General features: G+C 39.8%; 1 protein-coding gene across 1 annotated transcript; it reads right to left on the bottom strand.

Moving 5' to 3' along the window:
- Positions 1 to 6,642: 6,642 nt before the first annotated feature.
- Positions 6,643 to 18,081, bottom strand: DDIT4L (DNA damage inducible transcript 4 like). Its single transcript, XM_083174779.1, has 2 exons — positions 17,985 to 18,081; positions 6,643 to 7,130 (listed from the first exon to the last, which is right to left on the bottom strand). Exons 1-2 carry the CDS (start codon positions 18,079 to 18,081, stop codon positions 6,643 to 6,645), a joined length of 585 nt encoding a protein of 194 aa, XP_083030905.1.
- Positions 18,082 to 19,716: the final 1,635 nt, after the last annotated feature.

The following is a 19,716-nucleotide window of genomic DNA, read 5'->3' as shown; positions in this document are numbered from 1 at the left end:
ATGGTGGGCTGCTGGCATATTAAATCAATATATTTAATATACTTATTATTAATATACTTATTTAATATGCCAGCAGCCCACTACTAAGAATCCATGTGACATGAGCACTGCAGACAGGCAGACAGGTGAAACAATGCTGAATAGTCTCAGCTCAGCTTGAGTGATAATTATTTACACATCACCTTGCTCATGCTGCAGACTCTCTGGAGGAGATTGATCTGTGTGGCAGGCAGCGGCTCCGGACCGGGACCCGTGACCTGCGTCCTCCTGGACTCAGAGATCCCCCCTCAATGCGCGCCCCGACTGGCCACTGCACCATCTCTGCCTCACATGATTTGCGCCATTGAGGGCAGAGTCTCATCCGTCCCCTGAGTGCGCATCGTGCGGGGCTGGCGGCACGTGACGTCATGTCGTCACACAATGCCCGCCGCAATGCACTCATGGGAACGGAGCTGGGGAGGGGAGAGCCAGCGCACCGCACAGGGCATCAATCACTGCAGCGCGCCGCCGGGGCCAAGGAAGCTAATACTGCTGAGGGTATGACAGTGGCGGGGGTTGGGCCCCCCTGGCTCAGGGGCCCGGTCGCAGTTGCGACCGCTGCGACCCCTGTAGCTACGCCACTGTCTGGCATCCACACTGTCACCGAACTCAGGTACCATTACCATTAAACAGTTGTCTTATGCAAAACTGCTTTCCTTCCCATAGCATGAGACTGCTCCCAGTCAATTGGTTTCTGTCCTGAGATTGCTTGGTTGCCAGGCAATCTAAACATTGCAGTAATGTAAATCTGCAATATCTGCAAAAACTACCCTCAAGTGTTTTTGTTCAGATTTCAGTTTAAAATTCATCCAAAAAAAAAAAAATGCTGAAATTGGCCAATTTGTTTCAATACAACACCAGAAATTCATATTCAAATTTGAACTTCCAAACAGTATGAAGGTACCAACCAGGTCTTTGTCCGAATGTAATCTCCTAGGGGTTCCAGTTTGGGATCAGTTCAGTTTCATACACAAAATTTGTGTGGATTCAGATTTCTGGAGAACCAAACTGCATATTTATAGAGACGTCACTGCCAGAACAGCTTCAATTGAGGGACAGCCGAGACACGATTCAGCTTGTCTCTCAAGATAGCAGTTTTATTAAAAAAAAAAAAAAAACAACCTGTCCATCGACCTTTTAGTCATCACTTTTGCAACAGGAAGAACAAAGGTTTAACATTAGTCAGTTATGCTTCATCCTACAGTCATTGCATTATTAACAGTAAGATTAATGGAAGAACAGGAGGTGGATTGTTATACATCTATTTAATCTGGGAAAAGAAAATGCAGGTGCACACTCTAAGCACTAAGAATACTGATAAAACAATTATTATAAACTCTATAATTAGCATGGAATAAAAGATGTCTAATTATTATCCCTTCATTTTTACAAAACTATGTGAAAATTAACATTTTAACTTACTTTTGTAGAAATTGTCATTTACTGTAAAGGTAATGCCAGAAATATACAGTATTATCACAAGTTTTAATGGAAAACTTGTCTTTGGCGCTAGAGTCTAAGGTGGTGTAACTTGTTCCCCTGCAGCCACCACGTTGGAGGATTGCTAGCCTCCACAAAACAACATTATCACAAGTTTCACTGTTACGGAAGTAGCACCGATAGGACTGTATCAATTGTACTCCAACTCCAATTGTAAAGCGCAACGGAATATGCTGCGCTATATAACAAACTGTAAATAAATAAATAAAATAAATAGGACTGTCTGACAGGGATCAGTTGTCTCTAAGGTGTCAGCATGATTATTTATCCACCAATGCTACTTGAAGTGAATTTGATAATAAAGTATCACTGATGTTAATAGTAATATTGCGGTCTACATAATAGACAGGACACCATGGGTCTAATTCAGCATTGACCGCAAAACAAAATCTTTCTGTAATGGGCAAAACCATGAGCATGGTTTTGCCTATTAGAGAAAAAAAAATCTTTGCGAATCTGAATTAGGACCAATTATAGGTAAATCCTGGGTAAATATATATACACTGCATCAGAATTAGGGATGTTAGAGATCATTTTATGATTGATACACTGTGTTAGTATTATGAATGTTAGAGATCCACCTTGACTTGAATGCATGAGAAGCATTTTAATCCAACATTTGCTAAAAACCTCATTTACTGTAAACACCACGCCAGTTGTAGATTTTATAATTGTTGAGATGAACATTTTTCTTTGCGCTTAAAATGTGCACGTACTTTTTTTTCTGAATAGTACTACAAGTCCCTGCATGCTGGCACCTCTTACTATGCTTAATCCTTTGAGTGTCATTTTTAGCGGATATTTTGCTCAACTCTCACAGAAACTTTGGCACTCAAGGGTTAAAGTTAGATTATTAAAATGCCCCCTCACCTATACGAGTCATGTACCAAGTTGTATCAGAGAGGGAATTATGAATTTGGGATTTTATAGCAGTTGACAAAGTAGACTTATAACTTTTCCACTTTTTTTTTTTTTTTTACAACTTCTGGATATTAGAACATTTTGAGGAATAATTCCCAAAAGTGCCCATTCTGTAGTTAATTTGATGTAATATACTAGGTACTCTACAGAATAATTATGGATTTGTACTCAAAATTTGTGAAGTGTAAGATCTACAATGAGAAAAATGGGGGTTCCAATAATTAAGGCTGTTAATAATTCACCATTTTCCAAAGGGTATATCAAGATAGTCTGTGTTTTCTCAAGTTTTATTTTTTTATTTGTCATCTTTTTTCAATGTTTGTGGTTTTACAATTTTCCTGTGAAAGTTTTTTATGGATGCATTTTGTGGATTGATGTAAAAGAATTTTTACGAAGTGGAAGTGTTGTTACTCCACCTGCTATTTATAATGGTGTGCACTTTCGGGGGTTTAACAAATAATTGATACTCCGATCACAATCTGTTGTATTATTTTCCTTCTCACGCATCTATATCCACGGAGACCATCGTCCGATTCACAAGGAAATCGATACTTACAGGAAAGAAAAACTGGATAAAGAACACGCTAAGGGCTTGAAAAAATTCTGTACTTACCGTGAGTCCGGGTACGCCCACCAATTCCATCTCTTATTGGATAAAAATAATTCACACTGTCAATAAATTTGAGTTAATTCCCCCCTCCTTCTTCTTCTGGGTATTTGTTTGCTTAATATGAACATTGGTTGGAGGAATTGAGAAAACATAGACTATCTTGATATACCTTTTTGAAAATGGTGAATTATTAACAGCTGCGCCTTGATTATTGGAACCCTCATTTTTCTTGTTGTATATGTACATTGTGAGTATTGTGAGGTGACAATTCAGGGTCAGTACTATATATAGACAGCATTGCTCCATCAAAGGTCATCCCCTATAAATGTTCCTATACATTGTGTAAGACCTGCTTTAGGTGCACCACACTTAAAATCTAAATGTGAATTAGAAGAACCAATTAAAAATAATTTATGTAGAAAAAGATATGTCCTATGAAATATATTTAGAAACATTTCCTTATACATTACAGAGGAAAATGATTTACATAATCTGAGATGAGCTTTAAGTAGATATTTAATATGCAAACCCAGAATCTGTGAACACCAAACCATAGAACCCCCTTGAGATTTAGAGAAGTCTAAATCAACATTAAGTTGTTTATACATTACAGAAATTGCCCTTTTATTAAGAGGATCTTGTTGTAGTAAAATGTGAAGTTGGTTGTGCCAATCTTTCTGAGAGAAGTTTCTGGTAACTGAACTATTATAGTGTTAAACTAAGAAGAATGATGCTATGTGATTTACTATTAGAACTGGACAATTTTTGAATGGATTCTTGAAATCTAAAAGGTCGACAAAGTTGGGTGTTCATAAGACTTTTAATGTTAATCTCTGTTTGATCCCCTATATCATATGGATAGTGAGTTTGTCTTCCCACAAAATCTGGGTTTGAAACCAAGCGAAGGTATGAAGATTAAGGTGTATTCAAATTATGATAAAGGCATACTGAATGTCATATTTTTATAACATGACAGAGTAATGTGTTTTCCTGAATATGAGATAGAATCTCTTGATCATAAATATAGGAAAAATGATCAAATCTCCACATTAACGTAATTTTCTTTTCAAAGACATATTAGCATAATCATGTCTATAAAGTGACCAATCCTTAAGATATCTTAATTGAGCAGCCTGACAATATAACTGAACACTTGGAAAATGTAAACCTGCATAGATATTGATAAATCGCCAAAATATATAATGAATATACTGAATATCTTTACCAGATAACATAAGAAGTACATTTTTGATTAAACACATTAATCGAGGAAAGGGTATCAATTTAATTCAATTGGCTTTTCCAAAGTATGATAAAGGCAGGGATTTCCAACATTTTAACTCCAAAGAAATAGTCTTTATAGTATAAGTGAAATTGAGTTTATAAAGAAGACATGATTTCCTTGATATTTTAGTTCCTAAATAAGTTATATTGTTTATATTGCTTCCATTTTTAAGAAAGTTGCCTGAGCCTAAACGTAATGCTACAGATTTTGACCAATTAACCTGAAAACCAGAATCTTCTACAAATTGTCTTTCAATTTCAAAAATATAAGGGAAGGATTTAGAGGGTCGTAATGCATATAATAAGAGGTCATCTGTGAATGCAGTCAGCTTATTTATACTTTAATTATCTTTTTAATTATCTTAGGTGATTTTAATTAGTACAGTTCCTTGCATTGCAATCTAAGGGGGTTATTCTTATTCAATGTTGTGCATCTGCGCATGCGCAGGTGCATTTCTGTGCATGTGCAGATGTAGGGTGCGTGCACCCATGGTGAACTTTTGGTTCACCGGGTGCACACACACCCTAGACGGCGTTTAGGGGCAGAGAAGGGCGGGGGGCTCCGGACTGCTCATTACCATATGGGAACGCCCAGCGTTCCATGGGTGTTCCCATGAGAACACTGGGCGTTCTCATGGTAATGAGGCGGTGATGTGGGTGCAGGGGCTGGCAGCTGACATCACCAGATGTCAGCTGCCCGCCCATATCCGACCCAGCATACAAGCATATGGAAGTGACTTGAAAGTCATTTTTATATGCATGTACCTTCCACAATTTTCGATGGTTGGCGACCATCGAAAGATCCATTTGCAGCCTGTGCGGGTGAACCCACGCCAAAGGGGGGGGGGGCGGACAATCGGCGGGTGGGGTTTGGTGGATTTGCAGCCTTGCGAATCAACCAGAATAACCACTAAGGGCGGTATTCAATCTGTTCCGATGTTTCCCACAGGGGGAAATAGCGGCACTCGCCTATACAATGCTACTATTTCCGACAGCATTGAAGGGTGTCAGATTCATCTTTTTTTTAAGACAAAACTAATTTGTTGGAAATGGCCATGGATTGTGAAATCCGCGGCTGTTTTCTCCAATCCACGGACTTTCTGACACTCAACAGTCAGAATATTGAATTCCAACTATTGAGTTAGTGTTGGAAGCTGGCAAAAGCATCCGGGATTCCAGCTGTTGGGATGTTCCCACAGTCGAAATACCAGATTGAATATCCTCCTTCATATTTGTATAAGCACTATTATAGGTAAATCCTGGATATAAATTAGAATAATGTATTCATACTGACCTGTAAGCATCCATGTCCAAACATGTGCTAAGTACCTCATTTATACTCCATGTTAATTGTAGAGATTATCATAATGATTTTAAATATTTGTAACGTAGTAGTTTTTAAAGTGTGCACATTCTCTTTTTCCTGCACGGCACTACAAGACTCACCATGATAGCAGCTCTATGTTTAAAATTATGGTGTGTAGTAAATCCTAAGTAAAGGGGGAGGGGGGGGGATTATTACTCCCTTGTAAAAAAAAATATATCCTGGCTGATGTATGTGCTGCATGCCATATTTTGGTATACTTCACTATTATAGCACATAACAAAATCTAGCAGACAATAAATGCATAACTGATGGGATAATTAATCCTAAAACTGTCTGAAATAAAACTGTTTGAATAAAATGAAAACACTACATTTAAGTATTGGTTTGCTCTTCTTAGAGAAATAGATATAACATGCAAATTATTTAAAGTGATCAAATTATTTAAAGTAATATGCATATGTTGCCTGATCATATTCTCATGAATGCAGCCTATAAATGCACTCTGTGCCTTATGCGTCATTGAGGTCATCTGTGAATTGATATTCTGAATACATGTTCAGCAGTTTTAGCTCCCTTGTATAAGCAGCAGGTACACTTTAGGATTAGCACAACTAGTAAAAATACTGAATTGGTAGCTTGACTAAGTCCATAAACCACAGTTTAAAGATGACAATTTGTATTAATCAATGTAATGTGATTCAATTAAAAGTAAAGTACAAAATGAAAAAGGGTCAATAAAGATCCTTGGAAAGGAACAGTATGTTTTAACTTTTAAACATTTGACCAGTGGTGGCTCCAGAGGTGCAGCACAGTCTAAAATTCAAATAGGGGAGCGATACCAACTGCCACTCTAAACACTGCCTGACATTGCTGCCTGGGACTCAATGGCAGTTGGTATGGCTCCCCATTTTGAATTTTAAACTTTTGGAACCACCTCTATTGTGCCAAAAAATGGTATGTTCTAACATTCTTCATTTCCTGCTGCTGAAAGTGAAAAGTACAGTCTTCTCTTGGAAAGCTGAAACTTGGGACTTAGTTTTATACCGCTCCTAAAAAGGTTTGGGAAGCAGGTTCTCTTGATAAGAAGATCTTTTAAGTAGTCCCACCCCTGAGTATCCTGCTTTAATATAAGCTTCAGCTCAAATGTTGGCTCAACTGAACAGTCATAAATGATTGTGTCCAGTTTTTCTTGTTTGTTGTTACTTTCCAAACTCACATATATAATGCAACCTCGCAGTCCACATGGCTCACTAAGTGATAGTTTCAGCACCTCCTGTGCCACCAGTGTGGTCAGTTCTTTGGGGACGAGAACTTTGGAACACTGAAGTTTTGTGCTTTTTGCTCTGTACAGGCAGTTCTCCAGCATTGTAATCAGATGGCAGGTTCTCACCAAAGACAGCGCATCGCTGATGTTATGTTCTGTAGAAAAGTGCTCCATGTACGATGAGCCTATTGAGAAAATAACATAATTATATCAACTCTACTTACTATACTAAGGGAAATAAAAGCTCAATATTCTTGTTTACAAATGAAAAGCATTATAAGAGTTTATTATGCAAAGAGATTCATTACATACAGTATCCATGATAAATGGGGTTTACAGCAAAAATTCTATTATACATTGCGCTTGCAAAATAATTATTAAGATGTATATTGGCATTCTACTAATAATGTAAAGCAGAACTGTTTTACAGCAGAAGGGAATAAAAAAAGTTTGGAATTTCGGGGCTACTGCAGAGTTTTCTGCAGTTGTTCCCAAAACTGCAGCCAAAATGTGTACCCAAAAAACTGCAGTTAGACATTACATTTTTTACTATTGTAAGATGTGCATTAAGGCGCCCAGACACTGTGTGATTCATCGCGTCTAGTTCAAATTGCACTGTGTTTATTTGCCTTGTGATGCGATGCGCACTCCCATGTAGTCCATTATGCAAGGCACAATAGTATGTGCAGGCAGGTAGTTTTGTACTATATCGCATAGTGTCTACTTCAAATCCCACCCTGTGTAGAGAATCGCATGCTATATGTACTTTAAATATTTTAATTACATATTGTAGTCTAGTCCAAATCCTATGTAGATTAAAATAGTACACTGTGTATAGTTCAAATTGCATAGCACACAGTGGGGGGAATTTACTAAAGGTGCCCATACACATTGCGATTTTAGCATGCATTTTGAACTTTTAAAGTTCAAAACCCATTGCATTGGTACCTGCGGGGATGCGATGCACGTCCCCGCAGGTACAATATTGTATAGCACAAAAAGTATCTGCAGGCAGTACTTTTTGTGCTACATCGCATCACTTTTGTAGTACATGCGATGCGATGCGATGTCCATTAGGTGAGTATTAACTTTAAAAAAAAAAAAAGGCTAAAATCGCATCGCACCCGCTCAGTACAGTACATCGCATCGCATCCCCTACAAGTGCCAAAATCGCACGGCACTTTGAAGTACAAGACGCACAGCACAGAAAAATCTCAACGTGTATGGGCACCTTAACATGGGAGTTCTATTACACACAGGATGTTGCTATGGTCAACCAATCAGAATCTACTTCTTATTTATTTAGCACCTTCTAGAAGATAATAGATAGTATTTGATTGGTTGCCCATAGCAACATCCCATGTGAAATAGAACTCCCATCTTAGTAAATATCCCCCATTGTATAGCTCAAATGGCACAAATCTCACGGTGTGTGGGTACCTTTAGTTCTAGTACTAGTAGCATATGTGCCAGTCTTTGGTTAGGGACATTAAAATTTTGTTTTGCTTGCAAAATACTCATTCGCTATTAGGTTTCAATTAAACTCTAAAAAAGTTGAAAAAAATGTAATATAATATTAATAATAATAATAATAATAATAATAATAATAATAATAATTATAATCATTGCAATAATATTTATATATAACGCTTTTCTCAAAAGACTAAGGGCCAGATTCTCTAAGCTTCAAAAGTGATAAAATCCAGAGTGATAAACAGCCAGCCAATCAGCTCCTGCCTGCCATGTCACAGACTGTGTTTGAAAAATGTCAGACAGGAGCTAATTGGCTGGCTGCTTATCACTCTCTATTTTATCACTTTTGAAGCTTAGAGAATCTGGCCCAACGGGTGCTTTACAGAAATCATGAAAATAAAACAAAAGTTAAGCTTTAATTGGTATGGTCACATCATGCTTGGCTTAAGCTGACACAGATAGCATCCCAGCAACTGTGCTGTCTCGCTGCGTCCCTAGCATAAAACAGAAAATCCTTCCTGCACAAGTTCAGAATGGATTTCCTCTGGCTGCTGGTCCCCTCTGATATTACTTCTGGGATCATTAGGGCAAGACTTTGATTCATTTTATAATTAATTAAATAAAAAATAAAAAAAAAATAAAAAATAATAACATCTGGTTAAAATAAATTGAGAAGAAAGCACAGAAACTTTAAGCATAAACATAGTATTAGATCTATACAAATACGGAAACCTGACACCTAAATAATACCCCTTTCACATCGCACTTTTAAAACGGTAAATTGCCGTTTTTTTCCCTTTTTAAAACGTTTAAGCCTGCACTGTGAATGCACCACAGCCGATTTACCGTTTAAAGTTAACTGGCATTTCGAACCGTGTAAAAAGCAGAGTCCTACACGGTTCCTTGCCGTTTTTTGTGCAATGTGAATGTGTACAATGCTATGCATTCACAGTGCAGGCTTAAACGTTTTAAAAAGGGGAAAAAAAAACGGCAATTTACCGTTTTAAAAGTGCGATGTGAAAGGGGTATAAACCGGTATTTAAAACGGTAATCTGCGGCAATGTTAAGGCTCTGACCCGTTTTAATTACCGTTTTAAATACCGGTTTTTAAAACGTGTCGGCGATGTGAAAGTGGTATTAGTCACGGGTACTGAGGAGAGGGGGCAAATTGGGGAGGCATTGGAAAAAAAAGTATGAATATCACATGCTGCAAATGGTGACATTTGTTACCCTCAGCAATAGTGCAAAGGGGACATATCAGCCAATTAACCCAGACCCCTGCCTGACCGTCCAACATCTCAGGTCTGTACATGTACATTAGTGTGCACATCTGGTACAGTGCTAGGGTCTCCTACTGACCCTATTGCTCAGAAACTACTGCACAGCTGGCGTGAGAGAATGGAGCCCAGATGGAGACTTCACATAAGTCCCCTCCTAACTTTATATGCCCCTGGTACAATCATTGATATATTTGACAAAAGTCAAGAGCAGGTGATAACCTAATTGACTTCATTGTGTATTGTCTTTTACGTTTCTCTATTAGATTATGTGCTTTTTGCCCCATATTCTGATCATCTGTATAAATAATTGTATGCCTTTTATTTCAATCTAGCTAAAGGCCTGGAAGATAGATTGTGTTAAGGGCCCAACTCACGGAGAGATTTGTGCCAGAGATTCATAATGGGAGATTCAGCATGAGAGATTTCCTGTAATCTGAATCTCTCAAGATAATGGGCCCACACACAGAGAAATGTGTGCCAGAGATTCATAGGGCAGTATTCAATGAAAATATTCTCCGTGCACGGCGAGCATTTTTTTTTGCTCGCCGTGCACTCTCCGTGTTCCGGAGGGCTCGCTGCCACTCCTGCTCCCCCTATTCAACGTGTTAAAGACTCGCCGCCACTCGCGGCGAGTCTTAACCCCTGCAGCGGACGAGCGTCCGCGGCAGGGAGCTGTCAGGGAGCCGGGGGACGTAGCAGCCAAGAGAGATTAAAGTCTCTCTTGGCTGCTGCAGGGGATATGGGGTGGGGAGCAGGGCTCCCCTGGACCCAGGCAGCACAGGCTGCCTCCCCTATAGCCAGCGGGGGACCCAGTATTCACTGTACCCGAACGTGCATCGGGTGCAGTGAATATATGAATATCTAATGAGCGGCTCGAGCGCTCCGGCCCCCTGCTGGCTGCACTGTGTAAAAAAAAAAAAAAAATGTAAAAAAATATTTTTTTTAAAATTAAATATATATTCATGTGCTATAGGCACATGAATAAAAATAACATGGCCCTTCACAGAAAAAAAAAACCTGATTTTTTGACACCAAAATTAAAAAAAACACCCTTTTAGTTTAAAAGTTCACATTCCTGCTCTCCATCAAAAGATGGAGAATTTCTACACGGAGAGAGACGGCGAGAATCACTTAGAAAGACGGAGAATATTTCACATTGAATAGGGTGGCTCGCCTTTGGAGAAAAAAAACCTCTCTCCACCGCGTGAAAAGCACAAACTCTCCAGAAATCACAGCGAATTTTTCTCATTGAATACTGCCCATAGTGGGAGAATCAGCATGAGAGATTTTAAATCTCTCAACTTAAATAATGGGTTGGAATAAAGCTTTGGGGGGTGTCATATGACACATGTCACAGTAAGTGTGACATATAAACATTGGTGCAATAGTGTCCATATTGCACATATTAGTACCTCAACATGTTGGTATGAATCACATGCGCTCAATCATGGACATCCTGCAAACCTGTAGGAAAGAACTGGGGTAGAAATTACTGTGCCTGCAAACCTGGGCTGTCATAGAGTTTAGGAGTCAATGTCCAAGTGACTCAGACTCATCAGGAGTAAAGGTGGCCATAAACACGCAGATTTATCTTCAGATCTGGTTGGTTGGAACAAAAACATGGTTATGGATGAGAGCACATGACAGTTGACCATTTGCTTGGAAATGCTGGAAAACTGACAAACTGTCACTCATCCATAACCATGTTTTTGTTCAACCAGCCAGATCTCACGATAAATCTTACTAGTGTATGGGCACCTTAAGAGAGCAGCTCAACCACTTCCTTCCTCACCTGGGCTCACGGGGCAGATGGGGGTACACAGCAGGCGGCTGGCGGTGAGTAGTACATCACAGCTCCTCCCACCCCATGTCCTGGGACAGCCGTGCACTGCCAAGGGAGCGATCTTCTGGCTCACCCAGAGCGCCAGATCCAATACTGCCCGAACTCCACTTCTCACAGCAGTCACACAGCTGCTGGGGCGCCGAGGCGGAGTGCTGCTAGGATCAGACGGGACTTGGTGTGCTCTCCACACTCCTCCTGCTCTGTGCGCTCACCCGCCGGTATTAGGTGGCTCTGGCATCTCCAGGGGCGGCTTTGGGCAGCGTCACGGGGACTCTGGGCAGCTTCCAGCAGCTGATGGCTCAGAAGGCCACCACACATGCAAAGATGTGTGGGCCTTCTGAGTGACAATAACAAGCAGGGCTGTTCTGTATCGCAGTCCCATTGGCCCACGCATCCCTGCTGGGCTACACACAGCGATAGTCAGCCACTTTCTGAGCGATTATGTAAAATTGCTCAGAAAGTGTCTGAATATCGCTTTGTGTGTAGGGTCCATAAGTGTTAAAGGGTCAGGACCACAAGGGGAGGGGGAGGACCACAATGCCCTCTAACACTGGGAATTAAACCAGCCCCATTCTGGGTCCAAAAAATCATACTGAAACATTTCAGCATGTGACACACGATTGAACAAGGAACTCTGCTTCCCATGACACTTCCTACGAAGAGTTCTGTGCTATCACATGCTCACCACCCAATTACAGTCCAGAAATGAACTGATTAATCCATAAGCACTAACAATCTATGTCCATGTGTTTATACCTGATTTGGCGCATGCATGGAAGCAGATGTGTTTCTTTTGTGCAGTCTCAGTATGCAGACATCAACAAGATCCAACTTAATTTAGCTGCACCCTTGCCTATTGTTTTTTCTTTTGATTATCCCTGTTTAGACAATGGTTATCAAGACACCTCCCTTGTAAACTTCCCATTCCTGTCAAAACAAGACCTGCCAAAGCAATAGAGGGGATCTCCTGTTTATGACAACTGTTTATGGATCAATGAATTGCTGAGAAGTTATACTTGATATTTCATTTCATTTATCTTAATTTAACCCAGAACTAAAAGGAAGAACAGTTTCTGGTGAATATCAATGTTACTAAGTGCAATTCAAATAAAGCCTGATTTAAAAACTCTTACATCATTTTCAAAAAGTTTTTAGTTATATAATAATTTCTAAACTAATGTGGAATATGCAAAGCAAACTTTTACTGATTTGTTTTACTCTTGTGTATTAGATTTCCCCAGATTTATTCAGTATCTTGTCAGTGCTACTATCTTCCTTGTTGTTGCCTCATTTGTTTGTGCAATCTATGTATCTTTCTTCAATAAATTTCAATAAATTCTCTTTTTTAATGAAGTTACAATGAAGCTGCAGGGAATTACTTATCATCTTTGCAAATTTCAGAATAAAAAGGGAATATGTTTCCAGTTGCAAATTAATCTGGAAAGATGGATTTGGAAATGTAAAAATGCAAATTCCAAAAATATACTGGTAGGTAATTTGGCTCCTAACAAAAATTAACACTAGAATGAATGTGTGCATGTACATGTGGTAGGGATTATATATTTTAAGCTCCACTGGGGCAGGGACTGAATGTTCAAATATTCTCTGTAAAGCGCTGCGGAATATGTGTGCGCTATATAAGAAACTGTTAATAAGTAAATAAATGTCTATACTATGCATTATACAAATATAATATTTAGAATTTGTTGAAATAATGTTCTCCTTGACAGCTCTACAAATACGTTTGTAACTCAGATGTATATAACTTTAAAAGCCTATTTTATTTTATTTATGGTGATCACTAGCAATTTAACCAAACTATATACTATAAATCACAAGTGGCATTATTATTATTATTATTATTATTATCATTATTATTATTATTATTATTATTATTATTATTTCATTGTATTTATAGGATACCAAATGGTGTGTGCAGCCCTATACATATTACAAAAATACTAAGGATAACAACTACAAAAACCAACATGGTGGGCAGAGGGATAGTATGGAGAGACTCTCTAAAGCTTCAGATGTATGCATAAGGGGAACACAAGGGGAAATAGGGAGGAAATAGGAACTAAGTCAAAAGGCAAAGTGTTAGGAAAAGAGTAGGAAGGAAGAATGCTTAGCCCATGAATGGTCTATGGCAGTGATTTTCAACCTTTTTACCTTGCAGCACACTAAATAAGATTTTAAAATTGCCAAGGCACATCATGAGATCCACACAGGGCAAAACACATTGGACCCCACAGGAAAAAAAACAAACCTATTGGCCCATATATCAAAAACCATCACATTTGTTCCCACAAAGAAGAGACCAGTAAATAACAATTAAACTGGTGGTGGCGGCTGTAAACTGGTTTGGGCATCTCTAGATCTGGTTGAAAAATCACTGGTCTATGGTCTTCAGTCTTATAGCAGTATTTCCTAAAACATTTTTTTTTCTGAAAGCTGGGAAAGGCAGCTTAGATGTGGGTCCTTAAGCCTGACCTATTACACTGTTTATGTCAATGGCCGGTGATACACAGCATTTAGATTCTAATACGAAATTATGCTGCTCATTATTTGGTATGTTTTCTACCTTATACCGAATAACCTGCATTTGGTATTCCACCTATGGGCACCAGTGTGACACAGGGAGTAAATAAACGGTACTCTTTACCTAGAAAGGCGCCCATCGCGGGCATCGCATGTACATCGCATGCCATTATAATGGCATGCGATGCGACCGATGCGATGCCCGCGATTTTACATAGAAATGCATGTTAAAATGTAAATCGCGTCGGTCGCATCGCAAAAGATTACCGCAATTTTACATAGGGAACATTGTTAAATGGCCCAATTGACCCGATTTTACATAGGGAACAATGTTAAATGGCCCACAGACCACAAATAGCCACCCTGAAGTGTGAAATGGCCCCCCCAATTGTTAACGCCACCCCACGATCAACGTCATCCCGAAGCGTGGCGAGCGCAGCGAGCCTGCGAGGGGCGGCGGTATGCGTCCTCCGACCTTTTCATACCCCCACTATCCATGTCGGCGTGGAGTTGAGAATAGAAAGTGTGGCGAGCGCAGCGAGCCACCGAGCCCGAAGCATGGCGAGCGGACGCGGATACCTGTGAAGCCCGCGAGGGGACGCGGATACCTGTGAAGGTATCCGCGTCCCTTCGCGGGGCTCGCCGCGCTTCGGGGTCGGTGGCTCGCTGCGCTCGCCACACTCTCTATTCTCAACTCCACGCCGACGTGGATAGTGGGGGTATGAAAAGGTCGGAGTCTCACACGCACGCGCGTCTCAGTTTCCCGTCGGTGGGGGTACTGGAACCTTGTCCGTCTCCGCTTCAGGGACACGGACAGGGTTAGGGGGGGGGGGCGGCAAGGAGGCGGGGACCCCGGGCAAACCTCGGCGAGGCGGCGGGGACCCGTTGTAAGGCAATGCGCGCGAATCTTGTGTGCGCGCACGTCCCCTTACGGCGCCTGGCGGGGGATGGCGGCTGGCGAATCTTCCGCCATCCCCTGCAAGAGCGAGACCTGCTCCATCTGTACTTACCTACTCTCCTATATCTTGCAGGAGACTCGATTTTTCAGGTTAATCCTCTAGACTCCCCGAAAAGTGAGCACTCCTCTCTAAATCTACTTACTCCCTAGTGGAATGGGGAGATAACTATGGTAAATTTGTGGTCCACCATGAGGGGAGTGGTATAATAACATGATTTTATAGTAATTGCATAATTGTAGCCACATAGCCATTCAAATATCCTCAAATTGTGCCAAACACCCATTAAGAGTAAATAAAAATTTTTTTTTTAATTCATTCTAAAATCATACAATGTGATTTCCTGTCTTTTTTCCCCACATTCTGTCTCTCACAGTTGAAGTGTACTATGATGGAAATGACAGACATCTTTCATCTTTTTTAAGTGGGCCAACTTGCACAATCGGTGGATGGCCAAATACTTTTTTGCCTCACTGTACAACAGTTTTCTCTCATATTGTAAATGTCAAATTCAATCAACCAAAGAACAGGAAAGTAAATAGTGAAGGAACACTACTAAGATAATACAACTTCAGCAGATCACAGTACACTAATAGGTTTTGAAAACAACAAAAATGCATATTTAATTTTATTAGTTATCCATAACAATAATTAACATGCATATAAAATAATGTAGGATTCAAATATAAATAAAAAGTATAATTTGATAATAAGCTATACATTTTTGCAATTTAAAAAAACATAATGTAGACAGACAGTGTATATTTCAGACGTAATAAAGGAAAGATGCTAATGTCTAAGATGAATTTAGTAAACCCATCATTCAGAAAACCACACAATATTTATATATTAATGGATTTATAATAAAAAATGAAATTGTAATATTTCTAAAGCTATTCAAGAATACATTGAATATAAGAATACATTGACAATTACATTCATAATAATTATAATGACCCCTAATTAAATATAAAAGTAATATACATGGCTAAAACTGAACTTCTAATCTTCCATCCCCCGAACATCCCCTCTTCTCCCACTATCTCCATCAGCATTGGTGAAACCGAGATTACCTCCACCGACCAAACGCGCTGCCATCATTGACTCCTCCCTCTCTTTCACCCCCCACATTCGTGCTCTCTCACAGTCTTGCCGCTTTCACCTATGCAACATCTCACGCATCAGACCATTCCTCTCCACTGACGCGACCAAAATTCTCATTCACTCTCTTGTCATCTCCCGCCTTGACTACTGCAACATCCTTCTCTCTGGGCTACCTCTCACCCGCCTCGCACCTCTCCAAACCATTCTTAACGCTGCTGCTAGGCTCATCTTCCTCTCCCGCCACTCTACCTCCGCCTCCCCCCTCTGTCTATCTCTTCACTGGCTCCCCATTCCTTTCTGAGTTCTCTTTAAACTCCTCACCACCACCTACAAGGCTCTCTCCTCCTCCACCGCTCCTTACTTCTCTTCACTGATCTCTATCCACACTCCCTCCCGTCCTCTTCGCTCCATCGCTGACCGCCGACTGACCTCTCACCTAATCTCCTCCTCCGACTCCCGTGTCCAAGACTTCTCTCGCGCTGGCCCCCTGCACTGGAACAACCTCCCGCCACCCATCAGGCTTTCTGATTCCCTTACCTCCTTCAAGCGCTCCCTCAAAACCCACTTTTTTCAACTAGCCTATCCCTCCTCCTAACCTGCCTCCGTTCCCCTCCGTTCCTACTTATCCTGTTGTTTTTTCGTTCGTCCACCCACCTATTTTTAGTATGTTAACTCTTATGAGTAGGGTCCTCCTGCCTCACGTACTCACCCTACCTCTTTACCTCACCTGTCCTCCTGTCCTGTTCTTCCCTTCCTCTACTTCATCTTCAGTCTCCTCGACAATTTTAACACCTACTTCTGAACTGATGCTGATTTTATTTCTACCAGCTATACCCCTATTTATACTGTATTTTTCAACACACCCTGTACGTCACCTTGTCATTTGTTTTTTGTTTGCTATGTACGGAGATGCGGACACTTTGCGGCGCCTTATAAATAAACGTACTACTACTACTACTACTATAGTTGGACTAGCTCAGGTACTCTACGTTGCTCGGGTTTGGTTGTGCAATTAGCATTACTTGAACGTTATCCTTCTCTTGTTTTAAGCTTGACAGCTCTTCCAACAGACCCAGGAGGAGGCTGCCTATTACCATCTGAAGTTCTCATCAAAATCTATCCAGCGGAAGGCCCTGAACATGCTCCCAATGACCATGGTGTGCCTGGCATAAACCTCTCTGTGGTCGGCTCCTGCATCTGACCAAATTTTTTTCTTAAAATATATGTCTTCTACCCCCTCTATGTTATGCAACATTGCCATATCTTGCTTCCTTGACTCACTTTGTATAGTGAATGGACTCCGTTTTGGGCCCTCGGGACCCCCACAGGATTGGATTTGGGGGTTTTAGAGGCCGTGAACCTAATCTGGAACCAATCAATCTACCTCACATTGGTTTTATCCAAATCAGCCCAACAGTGTCTGAATGCATTCCAGACAAACACACAGAAAATAACAGATGACAAATACAGTATGTAAGAGATTTATACTGGCCATTATTAGTTTGGCATTAGCTGTAAATATATAAGTCATGTAACCTTACTCTCAGTCAATTTTCATAACAAATATAAAGCACAGATATTACAACTTATAAATGTAACTATAGTATAAAGTAAAATTCAATGAATACATACAAAACTAAATAAATCAAGGAAGTGATCATGGCCATTTCATAAGTCAAAGATAAAATGGAAGAAAAATATGAAGTATGTATTATGTAGTGCCTGATGTCCAATTTTCTTGTTATCAAAGTGATCATTTCTAATTAACAGGAACATTTTAGTGTGCTACTGGCACAGACACAACTGTTCTATACTCATCACTACTAAAAGAAAGGTACAAACTTTTTGTGTCACTTCCTGGGATGTTGAGTGTATAGAGCATGTCTGGGCCAATGCCATGCAATACGCCTTTTGCTGCAAAAGTGTTCTCAAAATCCATGACACCAGTGATCTCATATATTGGGTGAGAGTTAATAGAATGAGAGATTCAGAAAGTGAGAGATTTGGGAAGAAATCTCCAGTTTTTTTAAAGCGGCAATCATTTACACTTCAAAATTAAACTGGTTTTGCAGTGTAAATGATTGCTGCTTTAAAAAACAGATTTCTTCCCAAATCTCTCAATTTTTGAATCTCTCATCCTATTAAATCTCACCCATAGAATATGGTATTTGTATCTATCTGCAGTGCACAATAACTGCCAGGGGATTTGCAAATCACAGTGGAAACATACAAAGACACAGCATTCATTGCATATGGGAATGCAGTTGCAGACCCAAATACACCAGATAATGGTAGTGACATGCTTGTGTTACCTTCTTGAAATGGTCTCTAAATCTCAATCATCAAATACTGCAATTAAATCCTGCTCATGCAGTGGGACTTAGATGCATGAGCAGACTGACGACAATTGCTCGACCATGAAAACCTTAGGTTTGAGTACATCTGTACACTTGATTCTCAGTATGTGGGGTAGTGAGCACAGTCATGGATACCAGCCTTTTATTGCATATTGGGTTAATGGTGATTGTATTTCCATTAATTAGAACAGCAACAGCTACTGGTTAAGCATTTTTTTTTTAAAGAAAACATCCATCACTACTCTATTCAGTTTGTAATAAAAACTTTCTTTTTATCTGTACACACAAAATACTTTTTATTATACCGGTCTAAATAAATACAAGTGGAAATATTTAACACTCAATGCAAACATCATGAGTACCTTAAAATTCAAGTAAATTATACAATGACCCTGCTTGACCTTGCTTGAAAATCTAGTTTTCCAAAAGTTGCTTAATAAAGTCTTAAAGGAGCCTCAGTGAACTTCATTTTTCTTATATTCTATCGGAAAACATTGGAAGTTGTTATGCAACATCCTAATACCTATTACCTTTGACTGGTTCAGTGATTCATTCACTTCATTCTCTTTTAATCCCTAGAAGACACTGGACTTACATCTTCATGGATTTTCTCATTGATCTACCTCCTCCAAAAGGCCACATGGTCACCTGAGAATTTTTTTTTAATATAGCTTACCACAGTTTGTTGATTTTAAGGGGCTGCCCTCTGCTGCTGTTCTAGCTGACCTGCTTTGCGATAGAAGATTTTGTTCTTTTTGGTGGTATTATCTAAGCTCAGTGGATGAAGTTAGGAATTTGTTCTCTACTAAAGTGAGATAAGAATCATAATAAACTTCTTTGCTTATCACCCTAAAAAAAAAATATTGGAGGGACTGAAAAGATTTAGGGGCAGATGCAGTAAGCTTCAAAAGTGATAAAATGAAGAATGATAAACAGCCAGCCAATCAGCTCTTAACTTCCATGGCACAGACACAGACTGTGTTTGAAAAATATCAGGCAGGAGCTGATTGGCTGGCTTTTTATCACTCTCAATTTTATCCCTTTTGAAGCTTAGTGCATTTGTCCCTTAGTGTTTACTATTTGATAAATTGCCTAGCTGGAAATTGTGAGTGCAAGGTTGATCTCCTTCATTGTGAATATCTCATCCATAATAATTATCTTTACAATTCTAGTACTAAGGCATTCTTCTTTTTTGTCTATGGGTTTCATTCCTTAAT

This window comes from Crinia signifera, chromosome 1 (assembly GCF_055691185.1).
Source record: "Crinia signifera chromosome 1, ASM5569118v1, whole genome shotgun sequence".
NCBI classification, from domain to species: domain Eukaryota; kingdom Metazoa; phylum Chordata; class Amphibia; order Anura; family Myobatrachidae; genus Crinia; species Crinia signifera.
Note: the sequence above shows the minus strand (reverse complement) of the source record. Positions and strands in the feature narration are given on the sequence as shown.

Excerpts from the sequence above, each read along its gene's own strand:
- DDIT4L (XM_083174779.1), bottom strand. The coding sequence starts at position 18,081 with ATGGATTTTGAGAACACTTTTGCAGCAAAAGGCGTATTGCATGGCATT. Across the intron at positions 7,131-17,984 it reads CCCAGGAAGTGACACAAAAA|GCTCATCGTACATGGAGCAC; the intron begins GTTTGTACCTTT and ends TTTTCTCAATAG.